General features: G+C 38.1%; 1 protein-coding gene across 9 annotated transcripts in view; it reads left to right on the forward strand.

Moving 5' to 3' along the window:
• The window catches only part of NTNG1 (netrin G1), a 376,597-nt gene that overhangs the window by 183,608 nt on the left and 167,231 nt on the right, over nucleotides 1-25,758 (forward strand). For all 9 annotated transcript variants that reach the window (XM_032262858.1, XM_032262856.1, XM_032262861.1 and 6 more), the window contains exon 3: nucleotides 20,580-21,220. In XM_032262858.1, coding sequence (XP_032118749.1) covers nucleotides 20,580-21,220 — 641 coding nt within the window. The remainder of the gene's footprint in view (nucleotides 1-20,579; nucleotides 21,221-25,758) is intronic.

Genomic DNA, 25,758 nt, shown 5'->3' on the forward strand with positions numbered 1-25,758 from the left:
TTTTTTTTTTTTTTTTTTTTTTTTTTTTTGGTTTGTTTGTTTGTTTTGTTTTGTTTTTGAGACAGTCTTGCTCTGTCACCAGGGATGCAGTAGAGCGATCTCGGATCACTGCAACCTCCGCCTCCTGGGTTCAAGAGGTTTCCCTGCCTTAGCCTCCTGAGTAGCAGGACTATAGGTGCATGCCCCCATGCCCAGGTAATTTTTTGTATTTTAGTAGAGATGGGGTTTCACCATACAGGCCAGAATGGTCTCGATCTCCTGACCTCATGATCTACCCGCCTCAACCTCCCAAAGTGCTGGGTTTGCAGGCAGGAACCACCATGCCTTGCCTCTAATGAGTGTTTTGAACACCTGCCTCCTTTAAGAAAAAAATAAAAATAATTGCACAGTTCTCTAGTAAAATGACTTCTACCTCAACAGCCTATTATAACAAGTATTTCCAAGGTCATTGACAATCACTTTCAAGACAAATCAAAAGAATTTTTTACTCCTTATCTTCTTTTGAGTATCTGGAACTATTGATCACATACTTATTTTTTTTTTCCTTCTGGCATTCTGAAAGAATTTTTTTACTTATTCTCTAGGATATGAATTGCCTTTTCATTTTTAGGAAAGCAGATTAAATTTTTATTTCTTTTCTAGTACACACATTCAACAATCTAGAGTGGACTAAATTATATATAGTAACTCAAATATGGGTTATAAGCTGCCAATAAAATCAGCTGTAACTGAATTTGGTGTTTTCACATTTATGGCCAAATACATGAATTCTTCCTTCCTCTGGAAGAACTGATCAACCTCCTACATGGTGTATTTAGGAGAGTTACTTCCAGAAAAAATAACTCCATTTTCTAACCTCTTCTAAATTCTAGAAAAACATATGACTACTGGGATTGAGAAATCTCCAGTTATTTTTTTGGACACACATAAATGCATCCTTGTTGCAGTTTGATTCTTGGATATCTTTGTTGCAGTTTAATTCTTGGATATCCAGATTAATTTTCATATAATTTATGAAGAACTGTTTTGTCCTATGGCTGATCTCTCTCTTTCCTACCCAACCACAAAAAACACAGGGCTCAGACAATTCTTTTTTTTCTTTTCTTTTTATTTTTAATTATATTTTAAGTTCTCGGACACATGTGCAGAATGTGCAGATATGTTACACAGGTATACACATGCCATGGTGGTTTGCTGCACCCATCAACCCATCATCTACGTTAGGTATTTCTCCTAATGCTATTCCTCCCCTAGCCACCCACCCCTTGACAGGTTCCACTGTGTGATGTTCCTTCCCCTCCCTATGTCAGTGTGTTCTCATTGTTCAGTTCCCACTTATGAGTGAGAACATGTGGTGTTTGGTTTTTTGTTCCTGTGTTAGTTTGCTGAGAGTGATGGTTTCCAGCTTCATCCATGTCCCTGCAAAGGACATGAACTCCTCCTTTTTTATGACTGCATAGTATTCCATGGTGTATATGTGCAACATTTGCTTTATCCAGTCTATCATTAATGGGCAGTTGGGCTGGTTCCAAGTCTTTGCTACTGTGAACAGTGCTGCAATAAACATACGTGTGCATGTGTCTTTATAATAGAATGAGTTATAATCCTTTGGGTATATACCCAGTAATGGGATTGCTGGGTCAAATGGTATTTCTGGTTCTAGATCCTTGAGGAATCGCCTCACTGTCTTCCACAATGGTGAAACTAATTTACACACCCACCAACAGTATAAAAGTGTTCCTACTTCTCCACATCCTCTCCAGCATCTGTTGTTTCCTGACTTTTTAATGATCACCATTCTAACTGGTGTGAGATGATACGTCATTGTGGTTTCGATTTGCATTTCTCTAATGACCAGTGATGATGAGCTTTTTTTCATGTTTGTTGGCCACATAAATGTCTTCTTTTGAGAGGTGTCTGTTCATATCCTTTGCCCACTTTTTGATGGGGTTGTTTGTTTTTCTCTTGTAAATTTGTTTTAGTTCCTTGTATATTCTGGATATCAGCCCTTTGTCAGATGAATACATTGAAAAAAATTATCTCCCATTCTGTAGGTGGCCTATTCACTCTGATGATAGTTTCTTTTGCTGTCCAGAAGCTCTTTAGTTTAATTAGATCCCATTAGTCAATTTTGGCTTTTGTTGCCATTGCCTTTGGTGTTTTAGTCATGAAGTCTTGCCCATGCCTGTGTCTTAAACATTTTATTGTTCTGTTTTTCATCTTAGGCTTTGTTTTCATCAGCTGATTAGGCCATATGTTTCATGCCTCCTATATTCATGTTGTTATTCAATATCTTAGTCATTAATTTACTTACCCATTTATTTTGTGAGTGAGCTTATCCCCTTTCCTGGACTACTGCTGGAAACAAACATCCAAGCACTCATTGATACTAATGGCAAAGCCTCTTCATTCTAGGCTGTAAGAAGTAGCAATTACCACTATGAGCTTTCATTTACCTAATTATTTTTTCTTTGATCACATCAGATTAATTATTTGAACTAGTACTATCCAATAGAAAGAAACTATGTCTATATAAGTTATTTTAAATTTAACAAAGGTAAAATGAAACAAGTAAAATAATTTTAATAGTATGTTTTATTTAAGCTAATATATTCAAAATATTATTATTTCAACATGTATCAGTATAAAGGTACTAGTGAGGTATTTTTACTTTCTTTTCTTTTTGTACTAAGTCTTTAAAATCCAATGTGTAATTTACACTTACCTCACATCTCATTTGGACTAGCTGCATTTCAAATGTTTAGTAACTACATGTGGCTCATGGCTCCCCTCTAGGACAACACAGGGGTAAACTGTTAACAGGACAAAAGAGTGGAAGTGGAGAAAAATAAATCTATATTGCCAATTATACTTCAGTTTCTATAAGTGACTCCCCCCCCCCCCCCCCAGTGAATTAGCTACTTTAATCTACCTGGGAGTGAGACGTAGTCTTCAGTGTATACCTGGCCAACAGGGGCTCAGAAAAGTTAGGTCATTACTCAAAGATGATTCATCTCATAAAGTCAAGAGTGTGAATTCAGTCTCGTGTTTGATCTTTTCTTACTTGAATTTTAATTACTCTGAATTCTGTGTTGGCTGGCAAGGTTGGGAGGATTGTGTTCTTTCTAATTTGGCCATAGCTGCTACAACAGGTTTGATAATAAGAGATAGATATGAAAGGTACAATCAGAGCCATTTGGGGGATGTTTTTATTTTGTCCACAAAGAATACCTTGGAACCTTGTACAGTGACACCATAAATAGTTTTTTACATTTACATATCTGGGAGAATGGCTTATTCTGTGTATTCTATGAAGAGATTAACTTTCATGCCTCCATTTTATTAGCCGACTTTGAAGAACTGAGTGCTGACCTATAGGTGACACACTGGACCCTAAAAAGGAGACTTTTATATGACAGGAAGTAGGGAAGTTCATAGCAATGATAGTGATGATGATGACGGTGATGATGGTAGTAATTGCTGATATTTATTGAGATATTACTATATTCTAGGCACCATGCCAAGCTTTTTTGACATATTAGTTCATTTAGTCCTCACAAAAACACTATGGAATGTGTAAAATTATTATTCATCTTACATAGATGAGAAAACTGAGACATAAAGAATTCACAGAGGGCTGGGATACAAACTCTTATTCATTCTAGGAAAGACATATTTCCTGATAGAATAATTATTTGTTCCAGTTTTCAAGGCTTGAAAATAATGACTCCATCTTTGTCCTGTGCTAACCCCCCCCACCCCCATTCATCACTCGTTTCCATCTAACAAGGCTTATTCCTAACTTCCTCCTATTTTTACTGGTTTCTGTCTGTCTTCTAACACAGACCTGTTCTCACTTCCACTCAAGTTTTTTTCCACTTGGCATTTGTCCTTGGCCTTCTATTCTCTAGTAACTACTTTGGAGAGGGTAACTTACGTTGTTCCTTCCTTGGGTTGCAATTCCCAGCTTTAGTCTCTTGTCAAAAATTTGGTTGGACCCACTTAGGTCCTTAAGAATATTCACAGCTCCTATCTTTGCCCGCTTTTTAATGGGGGTGACTTTTTCTTGTTAATTCATTTAAGTTCCTTATAGTTGCTATATTCAACCTTTGTCAGATGCATAGCTTGCAAATATTCTCTTCCATTCTGTAGGTTCTCCATTTACTCTGTTGATAGCTTCTTTTGCTGTGCAGGAGCTCTTAAGTTTAATTAGATCCCATTCCTCAGTTTTTGCTTTTGTCGAGATTGCTTTTGGCATATTTGTCATAAAAACTTTGCCTGTTCCTATGTCCAGAATGGTACTGCCTAGGTTGCTTCCAGGGTTTTTATACTTTTGGGTTTTACATTTAAGTCTTTAATCCATCTTGGGTTGATATTTGTATATGGTGTAAGGAAGGGGTCCAGTTTCAATCTTCTGCATATGGCTAACCACTTATACCAGCACCACTTATTCAATAGGGATTCCTTTTCCTATTGCTTGTTTTTGTCAGCTTTGGCAAAAAAATAGATAGCTGTCAGTGTGTGGCCTTGTTTCTGGGCTCTCTATTCTGTTTCACTGGTCTATGTGTCCATTTCTGTACCAGTGCCATACAGTTTTGATTACTGTAGCCCTGTAGTATAGTGTGAAGTCAAGTAGTGTGATGTCCCCAGATATTTCTTTTTGCTTAGGATTGTCTTATTCAGGCTGTTATTTTGCTTCCAAATGAATTTTAGAATGTTTTTTCAAATTCTGTGGAAAAAAAAATGTCACCGGTAGTTTGATAGAAATAGCATTGCATCTGTAAACAACCTTGGGCAATATGGCCATTTTAACAATATTGATTCTTCCTATTCATAAGCATGAATGTTTTTCCATTTGTTTTCCATTTCTTTGATCAGTGATTTGTAATTCTGGTTGTTGAGATCTTTCGCCTCCCTGGTTAGTTGTATTTCTAGGTATTTTATGATTTTCTTTCTGTGGAAATTGTGCATGGGATTGCATTCCTGATTTGGCTCTTTGCTTAGCTGTTGGCCTATCACCATCATTTTCACAATCTTCCAGACATTACACCTTGATGTATTATTGGTTTTTTCCTTTCCTTTGTTCTGTACTTCCAGTTAAGCTCCTACTGAATCTTCCATCATCTTGCTCTTCTCACAGCTAGATAATTAAAGCTAACTCCTAACTGGCTTTCCTACCTCCAGTCTATCCTCTTTTCATTTTATAATGCACGGCAGTTATCATGGCATTCCTCTATTTCTAAGGCTGTTTCAGTCCATGTCTTAGACTTCAGTGGAAATAGAGTCATCAACTCTAGGCCAGTTCTGGACCCTTTCTGGCCCACCATAAGGTCTCTTGATTCGAGAATTAGTATCTCTGTAAATAAAGAGAAAAGTCAAAGATAATGCTTCACCTTTGCTAGATGTTTCACAAGTGACAAATTCAGCAAATACAGCATTGAATTAGAAGACATAAAATTCCTTCTTTAATTTTTGAGCAGTTTCATATTTTGTCAAACAAATAAATTAATCATAAAATAGTTTGTTTTACATTCATTCGTCTGCTCATCATTTATTGACTATCCTGTGCAAGGAATTTTGAAGGATACAAAAATGAATAAGATGTGTCCAATATTCTTTGCATGCCAAGTACTAGAATTATTATCAAATCTTGCTTTTGATTCTGCTTCATCAGTTGATGGAGATGACTCCCAGTATTGGACTCAAACTTTTTGTTTTCTCTAGAAAGGATTCTGGACAGCCAATAAAGAAAGTAAACCGAGTATGAGACATCTGCTATAAAAACCATTAATGGCTTTCATTTCTCCAGTTAATCATACACAATCATTTCTACCCAGCTTTTAATGCTCTCTAAAATCAACTTCTTGCTTTATATTTAAAGCTACCTCCCTCTACCTCACAGCCCTACTCCTGGCCTCCTAAATATTAGGATTGTTTTACATCCTTACAGACAAACTCCTACCATTTCTTTTAAGTAGGTTCCATGACATTTTAGACCTTAGTTTATTTATCAGTAAAACTAGGATAGTACTTGACTCCTAGGGAATTGTGAAGATTAAATGAAATGACAAATAGAAAGCCCCTTTTATAATTCCTAACCTTAAGGGTATTGAATGGTCATTGATTCCTTCTCCATTTCAAAAACAGAATGGGTTTCACATATGCAAATATGACACGTTTTTCAAAACCAAGACTCTGCCTCCTCAACATCTTTCATAATGACATTCTAACTTCATTTCTCTCCTTAACAATAGATTTTTGTACATATCGTCTTCAAATTAGGATATTACTAACTGCTATTTTATTTCCTTTTGTCAAAGAAGCCCTGTACTTTCTCAGTCTTGCCTTTTCTCAATCTTGGTCTTTCAGCTTTCTCAACCTTGTCTTGCTACTATATATTAGCTGATAGAGAAGAATCGACCTTATTTTGAACTAACCTACAACATCTGACAGTGCTTGGCACATGATAGATACTGAATATGTCATTTAATTTACTTAAGTTCACAATGATGGATCTGGTAGACAAACAGCTATTCCAGTCTTATACATAAGTGACGATTATATTTATTGTTGGTAATACACCAAGAGATTTGTGTGTCTGCTGATCTGAATAAAATATATTTTAATGAAACATTTGCATATTATGTATCAGGTATGAACTTGGACAAGCACAATTTTGAAAGTTGGATTTGGAGAAAATATATTTCAAGATCGCAAATGCTAAAAATACAAGATCTTGGGGAGGGGAAAAGAACAATGAAATCAATTGAAGATAGAGTTGTTTTAGTTCAGTGGGCCCTGAAATACACTAGCATGTCCCAAACAGTGACAAGACCAGGTTTAATGAGCTTGTTGCCTACTTATTTCTGAGGGCCTTCTTTGAAAAAATAAATAAAAGACTGGCAATACAAACCAACATAAAAGTCCTGAGCCACAGCTGTGTAATAGAGTTTCTCTGAGGGGTAAATTTCATTAGCTCATGATAAATCAACCTCTGAACTCAGGTAGAATGTTCAGTCTCTGTAATTAGCCATTGAAGCTGTGGCAAGTAAACAGACCATTTCCCTCTTCTCCAGCAGAGTAAGCTTTGTTCCTTGTTCTATACCCATTTCTACCTTACATATGACAATTTTTTCAAGACTTTTCCCCACTGAAGCACCTCCATGCATGGCCATTGCAAAATTACAACCACCCCATTCAGCGCTTTTTCCATTAGTTTGTATTTGGCTCTCCATAACTGCTCAAGAACAAATGCATTATTCCTGTTCAGCTTCTCCTGAGAACTCAGAAGGGTGCTGTGGATTGGATAAGCAAGGCAAGATGGGATTAGGGAGAGAGATGGTCAGCTCTGAAGCCACTAGGAGAAATATTTCTTTGACTGATGGAGAAAAACGAAGATAAAATGAACAGCCAGAAATGACTGGGACATAATTGCAGCTCATGCCATTTGTCTTTGTCCTCTAGCCTCACCAGAAACCCCAGTAACCATATCAATCACACACATAGGCACTCTGTACTTGGAGCTGGACATTTTTTTACATTGCTTATTACATTATACAAATCCCATGTACAACTCATTGAAATAGTTCTTTAAGCTTGATTATGTCAATTCCCAATGACTAACCTATGAGCAAATCCCTTCCATCTTATCCCACACTTCCAAACCTACCTAATTTTTCCTGTCTTCTTCCTGACTTTCTGTCTTTTCTGCTTTTCTTTTCTTAAATCATTAAAAAAATGTTTACACACTTCTTATGTGTCCGTTCTTCATGTCATATAATTATAGTAGGAGAGATACAAAAAATAATCGCTCTTTTATATGATGAATTGAATGATGGTGCCTAGGTATATGCTCATCGGCTGGTATGACTGACTCATGAGGTGTGAACACGACCAGTGAGTGAAAAAATAAAAGGCACATTCAGAGACTTGCAGAGGCTGTATCTTGAAGGATCTTACATGCAATGCTAAAGAATTTGAATGCTGCATTCAAAGGTTAGTGATAAATCCATTAAATAGCTTTAAAAGGGAACATGATACAGTCAGATTTGGGTTGTAGAAAGATCGCTTTAGCAGCTATGCAGAAAATAGGTTATAAGATGGCAATACTATGTGGAGGGAGATAATTTTGAGCTGATTAATGATAATTCAGAAAAAGTATATTTTAAAAAAAACTAATGAAGGCAATGGCAATATGAATGAAGCTGTGGTGAAAAATTTCATCTGTAGACTTCTTTGATAACAGATTGATGAAGAATAAGGAATTTAAGATAACTCCAAGCTTTCCTATTTAGGAAATGGAAGAATTTGGTATTACTCTCTGAATCAGGAAACACAGATGGGGGAGTATGTTTAATACTAATTATTGAACACTAAGCACCTAACGTGCATGATATAATTGTATCTCACATTAGCACCATTAATTATCTTGAAGTTAAAGAAGAAATCCATGCTCGAAAAGTGAAGAAGCTTGTCAAAAATTACACAATAGCAAAGTGGTAGAGCTGGAATTCAAACTTAGGAGGATCTGACCCAGAGCTATGCTTCTTAACAAATACTATACCAGTGCGAATTGATGTGTGGGCCAGAGGCTTCTTGAATGCAGATGATCTAAGGTAAGCTCTAAATACAGGTTCCTGAGTCCAACAGGAATCAGTCTATTCAAACAGAATTCCTAGTGGGTGGGGACTGGATTTACCAGGCATTTTTTTTTTTTTGAGACGGAGTTTCGCTCTTGTTACCCAGGCTGGAGTGCAATGGCGCGATCTCGGCTCACCACAACCTCTGCCTCCTGGGTTCAGGCAATTCTCCTGCCTCAGCCTCCTGAGTAGCTGGGATTACAGGCACGCACCACCATGCCCAGCTAATTTTTTGTATTTTTAGTAGAGACGGGGTTTCACCATTTTGACCAGGATGGTCTCGATCTCTTGACCTCGTGATCCACCCGCCTCGGCCTCCCAAAGTGCTGGGATTACAGGCGTGAGCCACCGCACCTGGCCTTACCAGGCATTTTTTATGCACCTTAATGTTTACATACAACTGTAATGCATAGTAATATACTACTGCTTGGTAGAAAAATAATAACAAATTCACTTTTTTGTATGAATTTTTGGTATTTTTTCCAAATATCACATTTATAGAAAAGATGCATACAATATAAATAACTTTTTTTCCTGAGCTATTTGACTGTAAGTTGTCAACTTGATGCCCATAATCTTTTAACACTTTAATACCTCTTACTAATAAGGACATTCTCTTACACAGTTACAAATTGACAATCAAAATTAGGAAATGAATATGAATCCTTTACTACCATATAATTTTCAGACTTCTGACCAGTGTCACCAGCCAGTTGTCCCAATAGTATCTTTTGTAGCAAAAAGATCTACTCTGGATGGCATTCGTTTTCAGACACCTTCAGTCTCCATCAGTCTGAAATGGTTTCTCAAAATTTTTATGATACATTTAAATACTACAGGGCAGTTATTTTATAAAATTCTCCTCCATTTGGTTTTGTCTGGTATTTCCTCATGATTAGATTCTGATTATGCATCTTTTGCAAGAATATTTTCAAGTGATACCTGCCTTGTTTAAACCCAACTAATAGCTCTAGGAGTGAATTATTCAAGAAGGAAGGAGGGGGGGAAGAGGAAAAGTTAATTTTTCAATATGTTGAATTTGAAATGCTTGTGGAGCAGTTAGATGATGTCTACTAAGTACTTGACTAGATGGATCTGAGGTTCACCTGGGAAATCAGAGCTGAAGACACAATTTTAGAGTCATCAATGTATGACAGTTAAAGCTGTAAATGGGAATTAACTCAATGAAGGCCTTTATGTGGAGCTAGAAGGGAAAAGGCCAAAGGATGAGAAGACCATGAGTGCACATGGGTTTTAAGAATCTAAAATCAGAAGGAAAACAGGCAAAAGAAAATGAAGAGGAGGAGATGATGGAAAGGTTAAAAAAAATAATAATGATGAAACAGGATTAGGAAAACTAATGGAGACGAAGGTTACATTCCTAAAGTAATCCCTCCTGTTGATATTTTCTTTAAACTGTTCTTTTATTTACCCTTCTTTACTGCATTTGGACTTTTGCTGATAATGTGGATTCCTTTATAATTCCTTTAAGTGGAATCTGCTCCTCTCGTACTAGTAAATTCACTATTCTAAAAAAAAAAAAAAAAAAAAAAAAAACAAAAAAAAAACCTTGGTATACCATTTGTTCATCGTTTGTCTCTGCAAATCCTTTTTCCCCACAGCAGGCATAATATTCTTTCCTATCATAACTAAGTGATCTAGTGGGAAGTTTATTTTCTACCAAACCCAAATTTTAAAAAATTCTTCTTTATGAAAGTCAACCTTTTTCCTTATTTTAACCTCTTATGTGACCTAGAGTCCTATTCAAATCTACTTTTTGAAAAATGAGATACACACCTACTTAACAGCTGGTTTGTCAGGTATTGATGAATAGCATCCTTGGGCCTAGCAAATGAATAAGTATTGCCTATCTATATGAGTAGGCATAGTCTAGGCCTTTGCTCTTTTACCCCTACACTTTCTCCTCCATTGTTCTTATCCACTCTCACTTTTAAATACCTCCATAAGCTAATGTCTCATAAATGTATGATCTCCAACCTGGCCTCTCCACTGAGGTCCAAACTCACAGTTACCTGAAGACCTCAATATACAGAAAGGTGGTATAACATGGTGGTTGCAAATAATGACTGCTAACTGATTGCCTGGACCCGGTTCCTGACTTTTGAGACCTACTAGCTCAAATTTATTAAATCTAGCAAGTAGTAACTTCTTAGCAAGTTACTTAAATGATTTGTACTTCAACTGCCCTATCTGTAAAACAAGGCAAATAACAGTATCTACTTCATGGTTGTTATAAAGATGAAATGAGCAAAACATTTAGAAAAGTGTTGAACACATCCTAAGCAGCACATACGCTTACTTCTATTATATATCTCATAAGAATATCAAATTTAACATTTTCTGTCCCCTTGCTGTCTCCACAACACCAAACCTGGCCTCTCACTTCAGTAAAAAGTACCACCGAACACCTACTTGGTCAAGCCAGAAACCTGCTTTTTATCACTTCTTGTTATTTGTCTCTACCTTATATCTAGACCCATCATAAATATTAAGCAGGCTTATAAAGCCCTACTGATTGTCTTTAAAATATACCTTCCATCCATCCTCTTCTGTCTATTTCCACTCCTCCCACCCTGGATCAAGCCACCATCTCGCTTCATTCAGTGACTCTGGTAAACCTCCTACAGGTTGCTCTGCTTCTGCTCCCTACCCGCTTAGGACCTATTATGCACATGGAAGGCACAAAGAACATTAAAAGTGTAAATCAAATTGTAGCAGCCCTCTCCTTACAGCACATCAGTTCTTCCTTGTCACATAGTCTTTATCTAGCCCTCAGGTTCATGCATGATCTCCTCTGCACCTTCTTCCCCAGCCTCATCCCCTTCACTTCCGTCTAGTTTATTACACTCCAGTAGCAATCACTTTGTATCACTTCCTATAAAACCTCAGCTTAGGGCCTGGCATTTGTTACTCCCTTTGCAAAGAATGCTCTCCCTCCCAGCCTTGAGTCCCGAGGTATATCCTTTTTTACTTTTTGTCTCTCAATGTATTTTCCTTTCATAGAACTCTGTGATTTCCTTTTGCAGTTCATATATAATCACATAATTGTTTACTTTTGTAGGGGCTGCCTTTCCAACCAACCTGTAAACTTAGTCTATGTAGGGACTCAGTTGTTTAATTTACCACACTATATCCAGAATACAGCACAGCGTCTGTCATATCCAATAACTGTTTATTGAATGAATGAATGAATGAATGAATGAATAAAAGATAGGAGTATAGATAAATTACCCTTTCAGGTTCTAGAAAGCTTTCTTGGAAACTGGAGATCAACAAAAGTCCACTTCTTTTTTCAGAAAAGCCACAAAAATTAAGATGTCATTAATAAGCAGGTATTTCCCTAATTCCCAGGTTGTGAGTGCTTGCTTAAAAATACCAGTTCCTGTGCCTGTACTCAGAACCAAAAATTTAGAATTTCTGAAGCTGGGGCCCAGGGAGCAACATTGTACTTATGTCCCAGGTGATTCTAATGCACACCAGATGCTGTTATCATGAGAATAAAATATACTTCTTTTCTTTTTTTTTTCTTTGAGATGGAGTTTCGCTCTTGTTGCTCAGGCTGAAATACAATTGCACAATCTCGGCTCACCGCAACCACCACCTCCCAGGTTCAAGTGATTCTCCTGCCTTAGCCTCCCGAGCAGCTGGGATTACAGGCATGCACTACCACACTCAGCTAATTTTTGTATTTCTAATAGAGACAGGGTTTCTGCATGTTGATCAGGCTGGTCTCGAACTCCCGATCTCCGGTGATTCATCTGCCTCAACCTCCCAAAGTACTGGGATTACAGGCATGAGCCATCATGCCTGGCTAAAATATATTTCTAAAAAAAGCAATTATTGTTCCAGGTGCTATCTTCTACCTGGAATTGCCAAGTATGGAGACACTATGCCATGGGTGGAGTGAAGCAAATATTTTTCCACCAGGAATTTGATGTCGAGATGGTGAAACTCACAGTTCTCAGACTTAACATGACTAGTTTTGCTTGGACCACCCCGTGTTGGTTTGGATGAAGTAGAAAATTCAGGAGGGTGGTGGGATAGAGTAAATTATTCTCAAGCCTCCCAGACTTCTTTCCTTCTTCATAGTCTGTTTAATTGGGTTTGAGCACATACTTCCAAATCTGCCCCAAACATGAAATGTCTCTGTGAGTTTTTTTCCCTACAAATGCTTGCAAATTGTTTTTGCATTTTACTCCATAAAATATGTTTTTTAAACTATAAAATTACATTTAATTATGTACCAAGAGCTAAAACTGATGCTCCAGGAAATGGCACTGTGTTGTTGATGACTCAGTTTACCCTGAAGGACACCTAATACTCTGTTTGGGCACATGAGCAACCCATTTGAGAACCACGTGGTTGTTGCCTGTGTACATTTAATCTCCACACTAATCTGCAGATATCTTGTATTTTGTTGTGTTCTTCATGATGTTTTCACCATAGTAGATAACCTATAAATAGTTAATGAATTTGGAAAACAGGATTTTGAAAGAAGTAAGGAATCTGAGAAAGCAGGATAGAACTGCCAGAAGCCAGTCGCTGCTGAAAGTGCTGTGGTAGGCAGGTCCTGCCTGCCTCTCAGGATCAAGCGATCACTTCAGCATAGAGTGCTTTTGGTCTTAACGTAGTCTCTCAAAACTGGTGGCCTTCAATACATGGACTTCAAATGGGTCTTGGACTTGCATACTCATGCGGAGAAGAAAAAAATTTTTGAACATCAAATAAGAGCTTTCAGGATTCGAAATGCTCAAACTATCTCTCATGATACCTGATGGAATCAGGGCTCAGAACATTCCCTCCTCCGTGATATTTTGACTTCCCTTGTTTTTCTCAAGTTGTATTAACCTAAATGCTAACAGCTTACTTAAGCTTTTTGGTAATTAACATTTTAAAAATCCGTGCTCTGATCTAATTCCAGTCATTTATAAGGTGGAATTTAGATAGAAATATTCTATCAAAGCCTTATTAGTGATTTTTTTAAAAAAATATTTTTTTCTTTAAAGCTCCCTACCACTTGCAATAATGTCACCTTAGTTCACAGCTTTTCTGCAGATATTCACTTTCAACCCCACTTGATTCTGTTACTATTTATTTCTTGTCCAGTACATGCAAAGTAATAACTGGCATTGCTATCTAGGAGTCTATTTTTGTGGCTTGTGGTTTGGGAAGTTTTTTGGCTCCTTCTTAAAAACTTGGTCTTCTTGACCTCTCAGCCTTCACCAGTTTGAAAATTCCAACCATAATCCTCTGTGGGGATTTACACAGGTGTCTATTATGGCCCATAATCTGTGATAGGGCTTCCAGTATTCTTGTTGCAGAAAGGTTAAGCTCTCCGTCTTTATTCCTGAGTGAAAAAGTCCACAAGGTGTTAGTATTGTCAGGGAGCAAATTGAAACAAGCTACAAGTTCAATCAGGCCCTAAGCTGGTATCTATGCCAGCAGGGAATCTCTGTAATGAACAAACGGTTCCATTAGAAAATGGAGCAGTTAGTTTTTAACTCGGGGTTATACAAAAACAAAACTCTTTATCCTCTCCTATTCTTCGGGTGGCCATATTTTCCAAACTGAAATTTGACACTCCCATTCTGACAGATACATAGGTGCTTTTGTCACGACAGTGTCAGAAGACCTAATGTTGGGATAGTCTCATAGTATTTAGGATGTAGTAGTCCCACTTTATCCACAGTTGTAATTCCCATAATTTCAGGTATCCTACAGTCTGAAAATATTAAATGGAAAATTCCAGAAATAATTCATACGTTTTAAATCGTGTACCTCTCTAAGTAGCTTGATAAAATCTCACACCACCTCACCCTATCCATCCTGGGATTTGAACCATCTTTGTGTCCAGAATCTCTACACTGACATTGTAGATGTTACCCACCCACTAATCAGTAGTCATCTCAGTTATCAGATTCATTGTCATAGTATCACAGTGCTTGTGTTCAAAGAACCCTTATTTTATTTAATAATGGTTCCAAGACACAGGAGTAGTGTTGCTCGCAATTTGGATATGCCAAAGAGAAGCTGTAAAGTGCTTCCTTTAAGTGAAAAGGTAAAGGTTCTCAACTTAATAAGGAAAGAAAAAAAAATCACATTGAGGTTGCTAAGAGCTATGGTAAGAACAAATCTATCTGTGATATTGCAAAAAAGAAAAATGTGTGCTGGTGTTGCTGTCACACCTCAAACTGCAAAAGTTATGGCCACCGTGTGTGGCAAGTGCTTAGTTAAGAGGGAAGAGGTATTACATTTGTGAGTGGAAAACATGAACAGAAACGTTTCAACTGATAGCAATCAGATTTGATACATCCTCACTTTCAGGCATCCAATGGGGGTCTTGGAGCATATCCCAGAGGATAAAGTGGGACCACTGTGTACTGTTGCTGTATGCATACCGCACATGGGTGCCCAGCATACCCATTAACAAAGAAGCTTACAAAATGAGATTGCACTACACAGCCATTTGTAGAGATCACTCCCCTTTTTGTCCTGAGGGCCAGTGGGCAACTGGAAACATAAGGCCTTGTGGACCTTCCTGTCTGAAGATACACAGTCAGTCTCTAAAACTGTGCTTATCAGGGCTTGCTGGTATGTTTGTGGTGCTGTTCTTTACCTTTCAAGCTTCTGAATCTGAAAGAGATGGTGCTTACCTCTGGTACTGACTTGTCTCTGCTTCTCCCCAGTGCCAGTAAGTAAGCTATAAGACCGGAAGGGGGCACCTCAGCATGACTTGTGAACATCAGCCCCCAGACTCAGAATAGTCAAAGTATCTTCAGAAAGTCATAAAAAAGGGACCTTCCCACGCTATAGCCAAGCAAAAATTTGGGAGCAGAAGGACTTGAGGCAAGGAAGAGTGGCCAGGAAGTGGCAAGAAGGAACTGGGAGGGGGAGTCCCTCCACCAAAAATTATTCCTCTGATATAAAGGAGTCAATCACTAGCCTCCCAGATCCTGTCTAGACGATGCCCCAGCCTTTCAGTGAAAGCGTGGTGCTCATGGTTCCGGTCTCTGAGGAATGAATAGTAGGCTCTGCAACTAATTTCTGAACTCTTTTAAAGGCCTTGCATTGGAAAAACCCTAATGGTATCTATTTCAGAATCACAGCAGGAACAGGCTGGGTGTGCCATTCCAGAATGCTGCTTCTTGCCTTTATGTCTTTATTGACTGTCACCAATAAAACAAGCAAGGATGAACCAGATGCAAATGGGTGCAGGACATCTCCGTCTCATTCTTTTTTCGTGATTCGTATAAGTGTTAACCCAAACGTGTCTCACAACCACTTGCGTACATGCCTGCTTGGCACGTAGCTTACAGTTCATTAGCAAATCTCCCATAAGAATTCTCTTCATTTTCAACTGTTGTTCCCAATAGTTTGCCCATAGGTAAAGCTTGGAAGGGCAAAGTCAAAATGATAGCAACACAAGTGTTACCTTAATACTGCTTACATGAGATTTTTTAAAAACATATAACTCTCAAGGGCTTAGCAGATCTTAGGTGCAAGGATGTTCTTTTCAAAGTGTCACTTTGCCAGAAGGAAGGAAGGCACCTTCCATCAATAGAAATAGCAAAAGCATTCCTCAAATTGTATTTATCTCTCTAAATTCTGAAAGCATATTAAGGAAGAATAACAATATTCCACTTTGGTTACAAATTGCTAATTAAGAACTACAATTCTCCCAGAGGTAAAATATTAACATTTTTAAAATGAAATTAAACATCACAATCTTCTTCTAATTGTTATAAAAATATTTAGCAGCAATATCTGTTTAATTATTTAGGCATTTGTTAGTGGTGTAAATATTATCAGCATAGGCATAAATATTTTCTTCTTTGTCCACAGACAATCAGCTAAGGATATGTTGCTTGTCGAGCTTCAATTAAGGTCTATTTAAGGCTGCCTGCTGGCCACAAAATAATTACTTACACTTTCTGATGCCTGAATCTGTTAGATATAACAGGAAGAAGGGTTCTTTGTTTTTGTAAGTCGGGAAAGGTTGCTTTTTCTTATATAAATTTCATTGTTGTTGTTATTAAAGAGGATTAGGGTGGGGTTGAAGTAGTTGAAAATCTAATTAAACTAATCCCTTTAACAGAAATTGTTTTCATATTGATAATTCTCTGTAACAACAGTATTACAGATCACACCCACGCGAAATATTTACACTAAATATTTCAGCCTGTAATCTCTCCTCCAGCTTTTTCTTTGGGGAATGATAAGATTTATGGCTTCTTCACCTTTCTTCTTCTTTTTTTCTCTCTCTTACCTAAAGTGCAGGGAACCAAAATGAAATCTTTTGTTTTCTTCCTGCTTCCTCTGTTAATTTTCTCTCAATGTCATCATATCTCAGTAAGTTATGTTAATAGCCATCAAATCACTAATCTCCTAAAAGAGCATGAGTGCTATGAAATAGAACAATCCAATTGATTTTTCCCCCTTTGGTATCTACAGTCATTTCGTGTAGATTCTTATTTGAAATGATTTGTTTACCCATTGATTTCAATAAATTGTTATGCTGCTGAAAATATCACTAAGAGTAGAGTCAAATGAAGGACGAAACTGTCATTCTGCTCAACTTCATCTGATCATCTCCAGTATAAATTGGGAAGTGCTCTCAATCAGCTCAAATGTCATGTTATCAGGGAGACCTTCCCTGACTTCCCAAAATAAATTTACAATCCCTGTTCCTCCCCGAATACCACAGCCTCCTTTAGCTGGCTTTGCTTTCTCCATACACGTCATCACCGTGTAACATTATAACACATTATGTCTGTTTGTTTAGTGCATCTCCCCCAACTAGGATGGAAGTGCCACAGGAAGCAAGGACTTGGATTTCTCTACTGCTGTACTTTGAGAGCCAAGCTGAGTGACTTAAACATGGCAATCAAATAATTGTTGCATGTATGAATCTTTACTCTCATTTTTTTAGGTGCCTAAAGCACCAGATCTGTGCAAAGCAATGAATAATTTGATATAAATGTAGACATTTGCCCTGAGCTGGCTGATCTACTGAGCCTCAAGGGAAGGATGCCCACTGAGAAGAGACCTAGTGCTTTCTGTAGCCTTCATTAAAGGACTAAAACTGCAGTGCTGTTTCACCTCCACGTGCTTACAATATCAAGAGTGATACAAAGCAGAGAATCTCTAAGGATGCCCTCCAGGACATGATTTCTGTAGAATATGAACAGGAGTTACTAAACCACACAGAGACTCCATGGTCACATAAGTCTGTGAAACTAGGTGTTACATGAAGCTAAACAGGATTCTTAATTTCAAGATATCTCAGATTATGAAAATGTTCATTAGGACTCTCCAAGACAAGAAGATTAGGCTGTGCTTCCCAAACTCATTTGATCTTAGACATTTCCTTTCTACCAGCCGATCCTGCTTTACGACAGGGCTACAACAGAGGGAACTCCAATGACTTGGGAATTCAACAAGCCAGGGAAGGGGTAAGAGGCACCAGCCTCCTCTCTCCCTCTTACTGACTTTATTAGGTGACCTTGGGCAAATTACTTAACACCTCTATGCCTCAATTTTCTCTTCTCTAGGTAGAGATGGAAAGGATTACCCAGGAAAATGTATGTAGTGTCCAGCACACAAGTGCTAACTAAATGGTGGTTATTGGCATACCTTTTATTGAGTATAGGCATAGAGCCTTTTACATAGATTTCTTCAAGCATATTTTATAAGATACATTTGTTAGTATTGACCAATTTCCAGAAGCAGCCTAATATGTCGTCTCCTGTGGTCCCAGTGCCGTATCCCTATCTGAGAATCCCTGCACACCTATGCTGAAAGTAAACAAATGTTATCTTTCAACACGACTTACTACAAACGTCTGATAACTCACTTTGGTGGATCCCGCAGAAAGAAACAAGGCTCTTCCCCCTTGTTTCCATACCTCTGACCTCAGATAAAGACACTTTTGTCAGGAGGAAGATGGTAGCATCCAAGTTCATGATTGCACAGATGGCTACATGCTGACAGATTTTGAAGTGACCATATTTTTTCAGTAAATTTCAAATGAAGGTGTGATTTGTGTAAATCTGACCTCTTCCTGTAAAATGTGCATTTACATATATTTAGAATTTATAAATCCTGACAGATTCCACAATATTTATAGCCCTCCATAAAAAGCCTTTGCAGTTTGCAGAGCTTTGCATTTGGCTCTCTGGCATGCTTAAGAGAGTTTAAATAATAATAAATTTGGTGATTTATTCCACCTGGAACAGAAACTTATTTCCCCCCTCCCTTGGCTCATTTCGAAGGGGATACTATAAATAGGACCACAGACGCTGGGATCAGGACTAGGGAATTGAAATTCGAGAGAGAAGTACAGAAACATTTTCATTATCACTGATTCCTTGAGTGTATTTTTAAAACAGTTCTGTTCCTCAAATAATGTACCATCTCTCCTTTCTCCTGTCCTATCACAATTATACTTGAGTCTCCAAAACCTGTTGCCAACTTCAGGATTCAGTTACATTAACGGGAAAGAGAGAGTAAGAGTATTAGCTGACTAGGTAGGAGGAAGTTGCCTCTAGGGAGACCAAAGCAATTCTCCCATGTTCATCTTCTATTTCATAGGAGTCAGCCAGCAACTGAGTGTCGGTGTCTAGAGGGTAAATTCATTGTCTGAGATCTAGCTCTTGTATTCTACAGGTATGATGGAAAGCTCACAGTTCATGACAAAACAAAAAACAAACAAACGAAAACCAAGAAACCTAATTATAATTGCAAGAGGAAGCCTAGGACAGTGTGAGGATCAATTCTTTTCACCCAGCCATGGTCATAATAACTGGCTACAGAATAAGAGAGAAACACCTGAATAATGGAGTGTAAATGGTACTATCTGTTTTCTTAAAAATGAAATCAACAAAAGTCTGGTAACTTGTCATTTGCCATAGAATCTACCGAGCAACCATTTAGTGTAGCATAAGCAGTGTTGTAACTTGCTGTAATATAACTAGGAGATTTCTTTGTAGCTTCTTGTCTGAATGGCTGTGAAGGAAGCAGCGTTCGTTAAAGGGAGAATAGTGAGAACTAACATCCATGAAGAACTGCCTATGGGCTGGCCCAGAGTAACAAACGCATCAAGTGGCTGTGGTTTGATGTGCAACAGCCTCCTAATTGAGTAGCAGGTTTTCTTGTCCAGATAACTTGGAGCACACTCCCAGCCCCAAGACTTTGCTGAGCAATCCTTTTATCTTTACCTAACAAGATGGCAGATATTTGGACCAAGCCCCAGAGCCTTTAGGGTACCACATTTTAATAATTTGTGGTGAGCAAAGTAAATGTTTTAAAACCAGACATTGTGAATCAAGGACCCAGTTAAGTGTGATGGATTTCAAGGAAAGCCAAAAAAAAAAAAAAAAAAAAAAATGCTGAATGTTGTATGGGAGTATTGTCTCCCCCACGGAACACAGGTATCTATGGTTCACGGCTGATTCTAAAGCTTTGCTTGAAAAGTGACTTTTTAAAGAAGCGTACTCTTAAGGATTGTCCTTCAGGCAGGGAGGAATTTCCCTTGCTTTTCTATAGCATCTTTCTAAGAGGAAGCGGAGGTATTAGAGCTGTTAGACAGTTGCTCAGTATCTTCGTGCTTCTGTGACCACATTATGGGTCTAACACATATGGAATAAATAAACTTGTTTTCATTTCTTAAAGCACATGGAAGGAAACAAGACAAGAAAATTACCATATTGCTTTTTTTAAGCTATTAAAGAGGAGAATCCAGTGAGGGTAAATAAAAATGATTACTGAAAACAGATTTTGTTTTTTGGTTTTTTTCTTTTTGTTCTTTTTTTTTTTTTTTTTTTTTTTTCCTTTTCTAGCCTCTTACTGAGCAACAGCGATATGGCAAGACTTGCGGGAAACCAGTGTTTTGATGTACCCTCTTTTGTTCTTCTTCCATAGGGCAATCCCTACATGTGCAATAATGAGTGCGATGCGAGTACCCCTGAGCTGGCACACCCCCCTGAGCTGATGTTTGATTTTGAAGGAAGACATCCCTCCACATTTTGGCAGTCTGCCACTTGGAAGGAGTATCCCAAGCCTCTCCAGGTTAACATCACTCTGTCTTGGAGCAAAACCATTGAGCTAACAGACAACATAGTTATTACCTTTGAATCGGGGCGTCCAGACCAAATGATCCTGGAGAAGTCTCTCGATTATGGACGAACATGGCAGCCCTATCAGTATTATGCCACAGACTGCTTAGATGCTTTTCACATGGATCCTAAATCCGTGAAGGATTTATCACAGCATACGGTCTTAGAAATCATTTGCACAGAAGAGTACTCAACAGGGTATACAACAAATAGCAAAATAATCCACTTTGAAATCAAAGACAGGTTTGCGTTTTTTGCTGGACCTCGCCTACGCAATATGGCTTCCCTCTACGGACAGCTGGATACAACCAAGAAACTCAGAGATTTCTTTACAGTCACAGACCTGAGGATAAGGCTGCTAAGACCAGCCGTTGGGGAAATATTTGTAGATGAGCTACACTTGGCACGCTACTTTTACGCGATCTCAGACATAAAGGTGCGAGGAAGGTAAGAGAAACCCTGTCTGCCTTCAATGGGAACGGGTGTGTCCAAAGAAAATGCCAGAATATCAGTCTCACAGCTCTAAAGTAACATTTGTCGATTTCTACTGCCACATTTTCTTTAGGAACACCAGTGTAGAAGTAGGTTCTGAAGTTCTGAGACCCTTCATCCTCAGCAGTAATTTGTAATCCCAAACTTGCTGCCACTGAACATGACATGATTCTTCAGAATTTAAATAAAAGTGAATTTTAAAAAGTAACTCCCTAGGTTGGGAGGCCCTTCAGGTCTTTAAGGCAACGAAGCCAGGGAAAGCAAAGCCATTTGCCCTATAAGGAACTGAAAACTAGAAATACAGTATCATGGTTTACAAATGCAAAACAGGGATTCAACAGGGTACACCAACCAATTTATGTTTGGTTATATTGCACAAACAATCTGGAAATTCGAGTTTTATTTCTTTAAATTTATTAAGCCAGAATCAAAAGCATCTCGGAAACATTTGTTAAGTTGGGACAAGCTCTACTTTTCAGGATTTTAGATGTTATTATGTCAGAAAGATATACTAGCATTTAAAATATAGACCTGAGTTGGGCTCCCTTCATCTTGTAGATCAATCACAAATGGACCAGTTTAAACACATTAATTAAACACAGTCAGGGATAGCTTTGGTTTTGATAATATGTCAGAGACAGAATTGAGCAAGTTTCTGAGAGTTTTAAAGATGTTTAAATGAAAAACTTCAGTAATGAGAACCAGAACCACCGCATAGAGATTTTCAACCAGCTTTTTAAGTGTGGTGTATTATCAAAATGACCACCTGAGGGGAATGGAGGCATGAGACAGTGAGTGGAAAGACTAAAGGTAAGAGCGGAGTATCTAGCAAATGGAAGCAAAGGGAAACTCAAGGAAAGAAATAAATGCCAGTTAAAAAAAAGCCAAGATATCTTTAAATTGAAATATATGAAAATAAGAATATAAATAGTAGATGTCATGTAGGTTTAATTATTGAATAATAAAATTCAAACAGATAAGGAAGGATTGATTCAATTTATTGGCTTTAAGCATCTTTTAGGCAGCCCAGTTCTCAGAAACTGGACAAGTGTTGGGACTTTCTGGTCTGTCAGAGATTTGTCTTACGTATGTGTGCTGGAAGAAGGAAGAGGTCACTGCTGTGAAGATAAAGGCCATAGTGGGAACACAGCATGGAACGGTGGACTTGGCTGTAGCGTGGTGTCAAATGTTTCAGAGTCTTAGCTGTGGAAAAGTAGCAGAAACTGGTGGCCGTCTACTCTCAGTTTTTTCTAGCTTCATGTTACTCATGGAAGAATCAAGAGCCTTTATCTGTGAAGCTTCTCTTAAAACTTTTTAACAAGCTCTTGGTGGTATATAATGAATATATCTTTAAAGCAGAATAATATTGAACTTGTGAGTTCTAAGGTGTAGAGGATAGTTCATGTATTATTAGCAGGGTACATGACAGGGCAATATGGAGCTGTTGTCTTAAACATGAATTTGTTATTTATAATAATACACAGCCATTATACTCAGGAATATTTTAGCAAAAGACTATGTATCTCCAGGATCTTATTCTTGGGGACGTATGATATGTGAAAATAGTTGAAATTGATATTATTAACAATAGCTTGACACCGTGGAATGACAAATATTCAGTTCATCTACATGAACAATGGTAAATAATTCATAAACTAAGATTTGAATTTTAATCCTGATGTAATCCACATCACTCCGTAGAGTCATCTAGGTCAATTTCCTTATAGTGTAAGAAATCCTTAACTGAGCCCAAATTCCTATATCTCCACTTCCCCAAACACTCTTATTTGCCACTTGTAAAAAAAGCAATCTTCTTTTTTTTTTTCCCCATTTATTTATTTTATTGCATTTTAGGTTTGGGGGTACATGTGAAGAACATGCAAAATTGTTGCATAGGTACACACGTGGCAGTGTGATTTGCTGCCTTCCTCCCCATCACCTACATCTGGCATCTCTCCCCTTGCTATCTCTCCCCAGCTCCCCACCCCCCACCATCCCTCCCCTATTTCCCCCCAACTGACCCCAGTGTGTAGTGCTCCCCTCCCTGTGTCCATGTGTTCTCATTATTCAACACCCCCCTATGAGTGAGAACATGCGGTGTTTGATCTTCTGCTCTTCTGTCAGTTTGCTGAGAATGATGGTTTCCAGGTTCATCCATGTCCCTGCAAAGGACACAAACTCATCGTTTTTGATGGCTGCATAATATTCCATGGTGTATATGTGCCACATTTTCCCTATCCAGTCTATCGTCGATGGGCATTTGGGTTGGTTCCAGGTCTTTGCTATTGTAAACAGTGCTGCAATGAACATTCGTGTACACGTGTCCTTATAGTAGAACGATTTGTAATCCTTTGGATATATACCCAGTAATGGGATTGCTGGGTCAAATGGAATTTCTATTTCTAGGTCCTTGAGGAATCGCCACACTGCCTTCCACAATGGTTGAACTAATTTACACTTCCACCAACAGTTCAAAAGTGTTCCTATTTTCTCCACATCCTCTCCAGCATCTGTTGTCTCGAGATTTTTTAATGACCGCCATTCTAACTGGCATGAGATGGTATCTCAATGTAGTTTTGATTTGCATTTCTCTGATGACCAGTGATGATGAGCATTTTTTCATATGTTTGTTGGCCTCATGTATGTCTTCTTTTGTAAAATGTCTGTTCATATCCTTTGCCCACTTTTGAATGGGCTTCTTAGTTTTTTTCTTGTAAATCTGTTTTAGTTCTTTGTAAATTCTGGATATCAGCCCTTCGTCAGATGGGTAAACTGCAAAAATTTTTTCCCATTCTGTTGGTTGCCAATTCACTCTAATGACTGTTTCTTTTGCCGTGCAGAAGCTGTGGAGTTTGATTAGGTCCCATTTGTCTATTTTGGCTTTTGTTGTCAATGCTTTTGGTGTTTTGGTCATGAAGTCCTTGCCTACACCTATGTCCTGATTTTCTTCTAGGGTTTTTATGGTGTTAGGTCTTATGTTTAAGTCTTTAATCCATTTGGAGTTAATTTTAGTGTAAGGTGTCAGGAAGAGGTCCAGTTTCTGCTTTCTGCACATGGCTAGCCAGCTTTCCCAACACCATTTATTGAACAGGGAATCCTTTCCCCATTGCTTGTTTTTGTCTGGTTTGTCAAAGATCAGATGGTTGTAGATGTGTGGTGTTGCCTCCGAGACCTCTGTTCTGTTCCATTGGTCTATATCTCTGTTTTGGTACCAGTACCATGCTGTTTTGATTACTGTAGCCTTGTAGTATAGTTTGAAGTCCGGTAGTGTGATGCCTCCCGCTTTGTTCTTTTTGCTTAGAATTGACTTGGCTATGCGGGCTCTCTTTTGGTTCCATATGAAGTTTAAGGTGGTTTTTTCCAGTTCTGTGCAGAAGGTCATTGGTAGCTTGATGGGGATAGCGTTGAATCTGTAAATTACTTTGGGCAGTATGGCCATTTTCACGATATTTATTCTTCCTAACCATGAACATGGAATGTTTCTCCATCTGTTTGTGTCCTCTCTTATTTCGTTGAGCAGTGGCTTGTAGTTCTCCTTGAAGAGGTCCTTTACGTTCCTTGTTAGTTGTATTCCTAGGTATTTTATTCCCTTTGTGGCAATTGTGAATGGAAGTTTGTTCTTGATTTGGCTCTCTTTAAGTCTGTTATTGGTGTATAGGAATGCATGTGATTTTTGCACATTGATTTTGTATCCTGAGACTTCGCTGAACTTGCTTATCAGTTTCAGGAGATTTGGGGCTGAGACGATGGGGTCTTCTAGATATACAATCATGTCGTCTGCAAATTGAGACAATTTGACTTCCTCCTTTCCTATTTGAATGCCCTTTCTTTCTTTTTCTTGCCTGATTGCTCTGGCTAGAACTTCTAATACTATATTGAATAGCAGTGGTGAGAGAAGGCATCCTTGTCTGGTGCCACATTTCAAGGGGAATGCTTCCAGTTTTTGCACATTCAGTATGATATTGGCTGTTGGTTTGTCATAAATAGCTTTTATTATTTTGAGATACGTTCCATCAATACCTAGCTTATTGAGGGTTTTTAGCATAAAGGGCTGTTGAATTTTGTCAAAGGCCTTCTCTGCATCAATTGAGATAATCATGTGGTTTTTGCCTTTGGTTCTGTTTATGTGGTGAATTACGTTTATAGACTTGCGTATGTTGAACCAGACTTGCATCCCCGGGATGAAGCCTACTTGATCATGGTGGATAAGCTTTTTGATATGCTGTTTCAATTGGCTCGTCAGTATTTTATTGAAGATTTTTGCATCTATGTTCATCATGGATATTGGCCTGAAGTTTTCTTTTCTTTTTGAGTCTCTGCCGGGTTTTGGAATCAGGATGATGTTGGTCTCATAAAATGATTTGGGAAGAATTCCCTCTAAAAAAGGTGATCTTCTGAAGCATTTTGGTTGGGAAAAAACCATTGCCGGTGCTTATTTTCGTTATTAGCAATCATTTTGTTTCCTCTAATAACTTAAAGGAAAGCGTAAAATA

This window comes from Sapajus apella, unplaced genomic scaffold (assembly GCF_009761245.1).
Source record: "Sapajus apella isolate SASKATOON/1434 unplaced genomic scaffold, GSC_monkey_1.0 scaffold131, whole genome shotgun sequence".
NCBI classification, from domain to species: domain Eukaryota; kingdom Metazoa; phylum Chordata; class Mammalia; order Primates; family Cebidae; genus Sapajus; species Sapajus apella.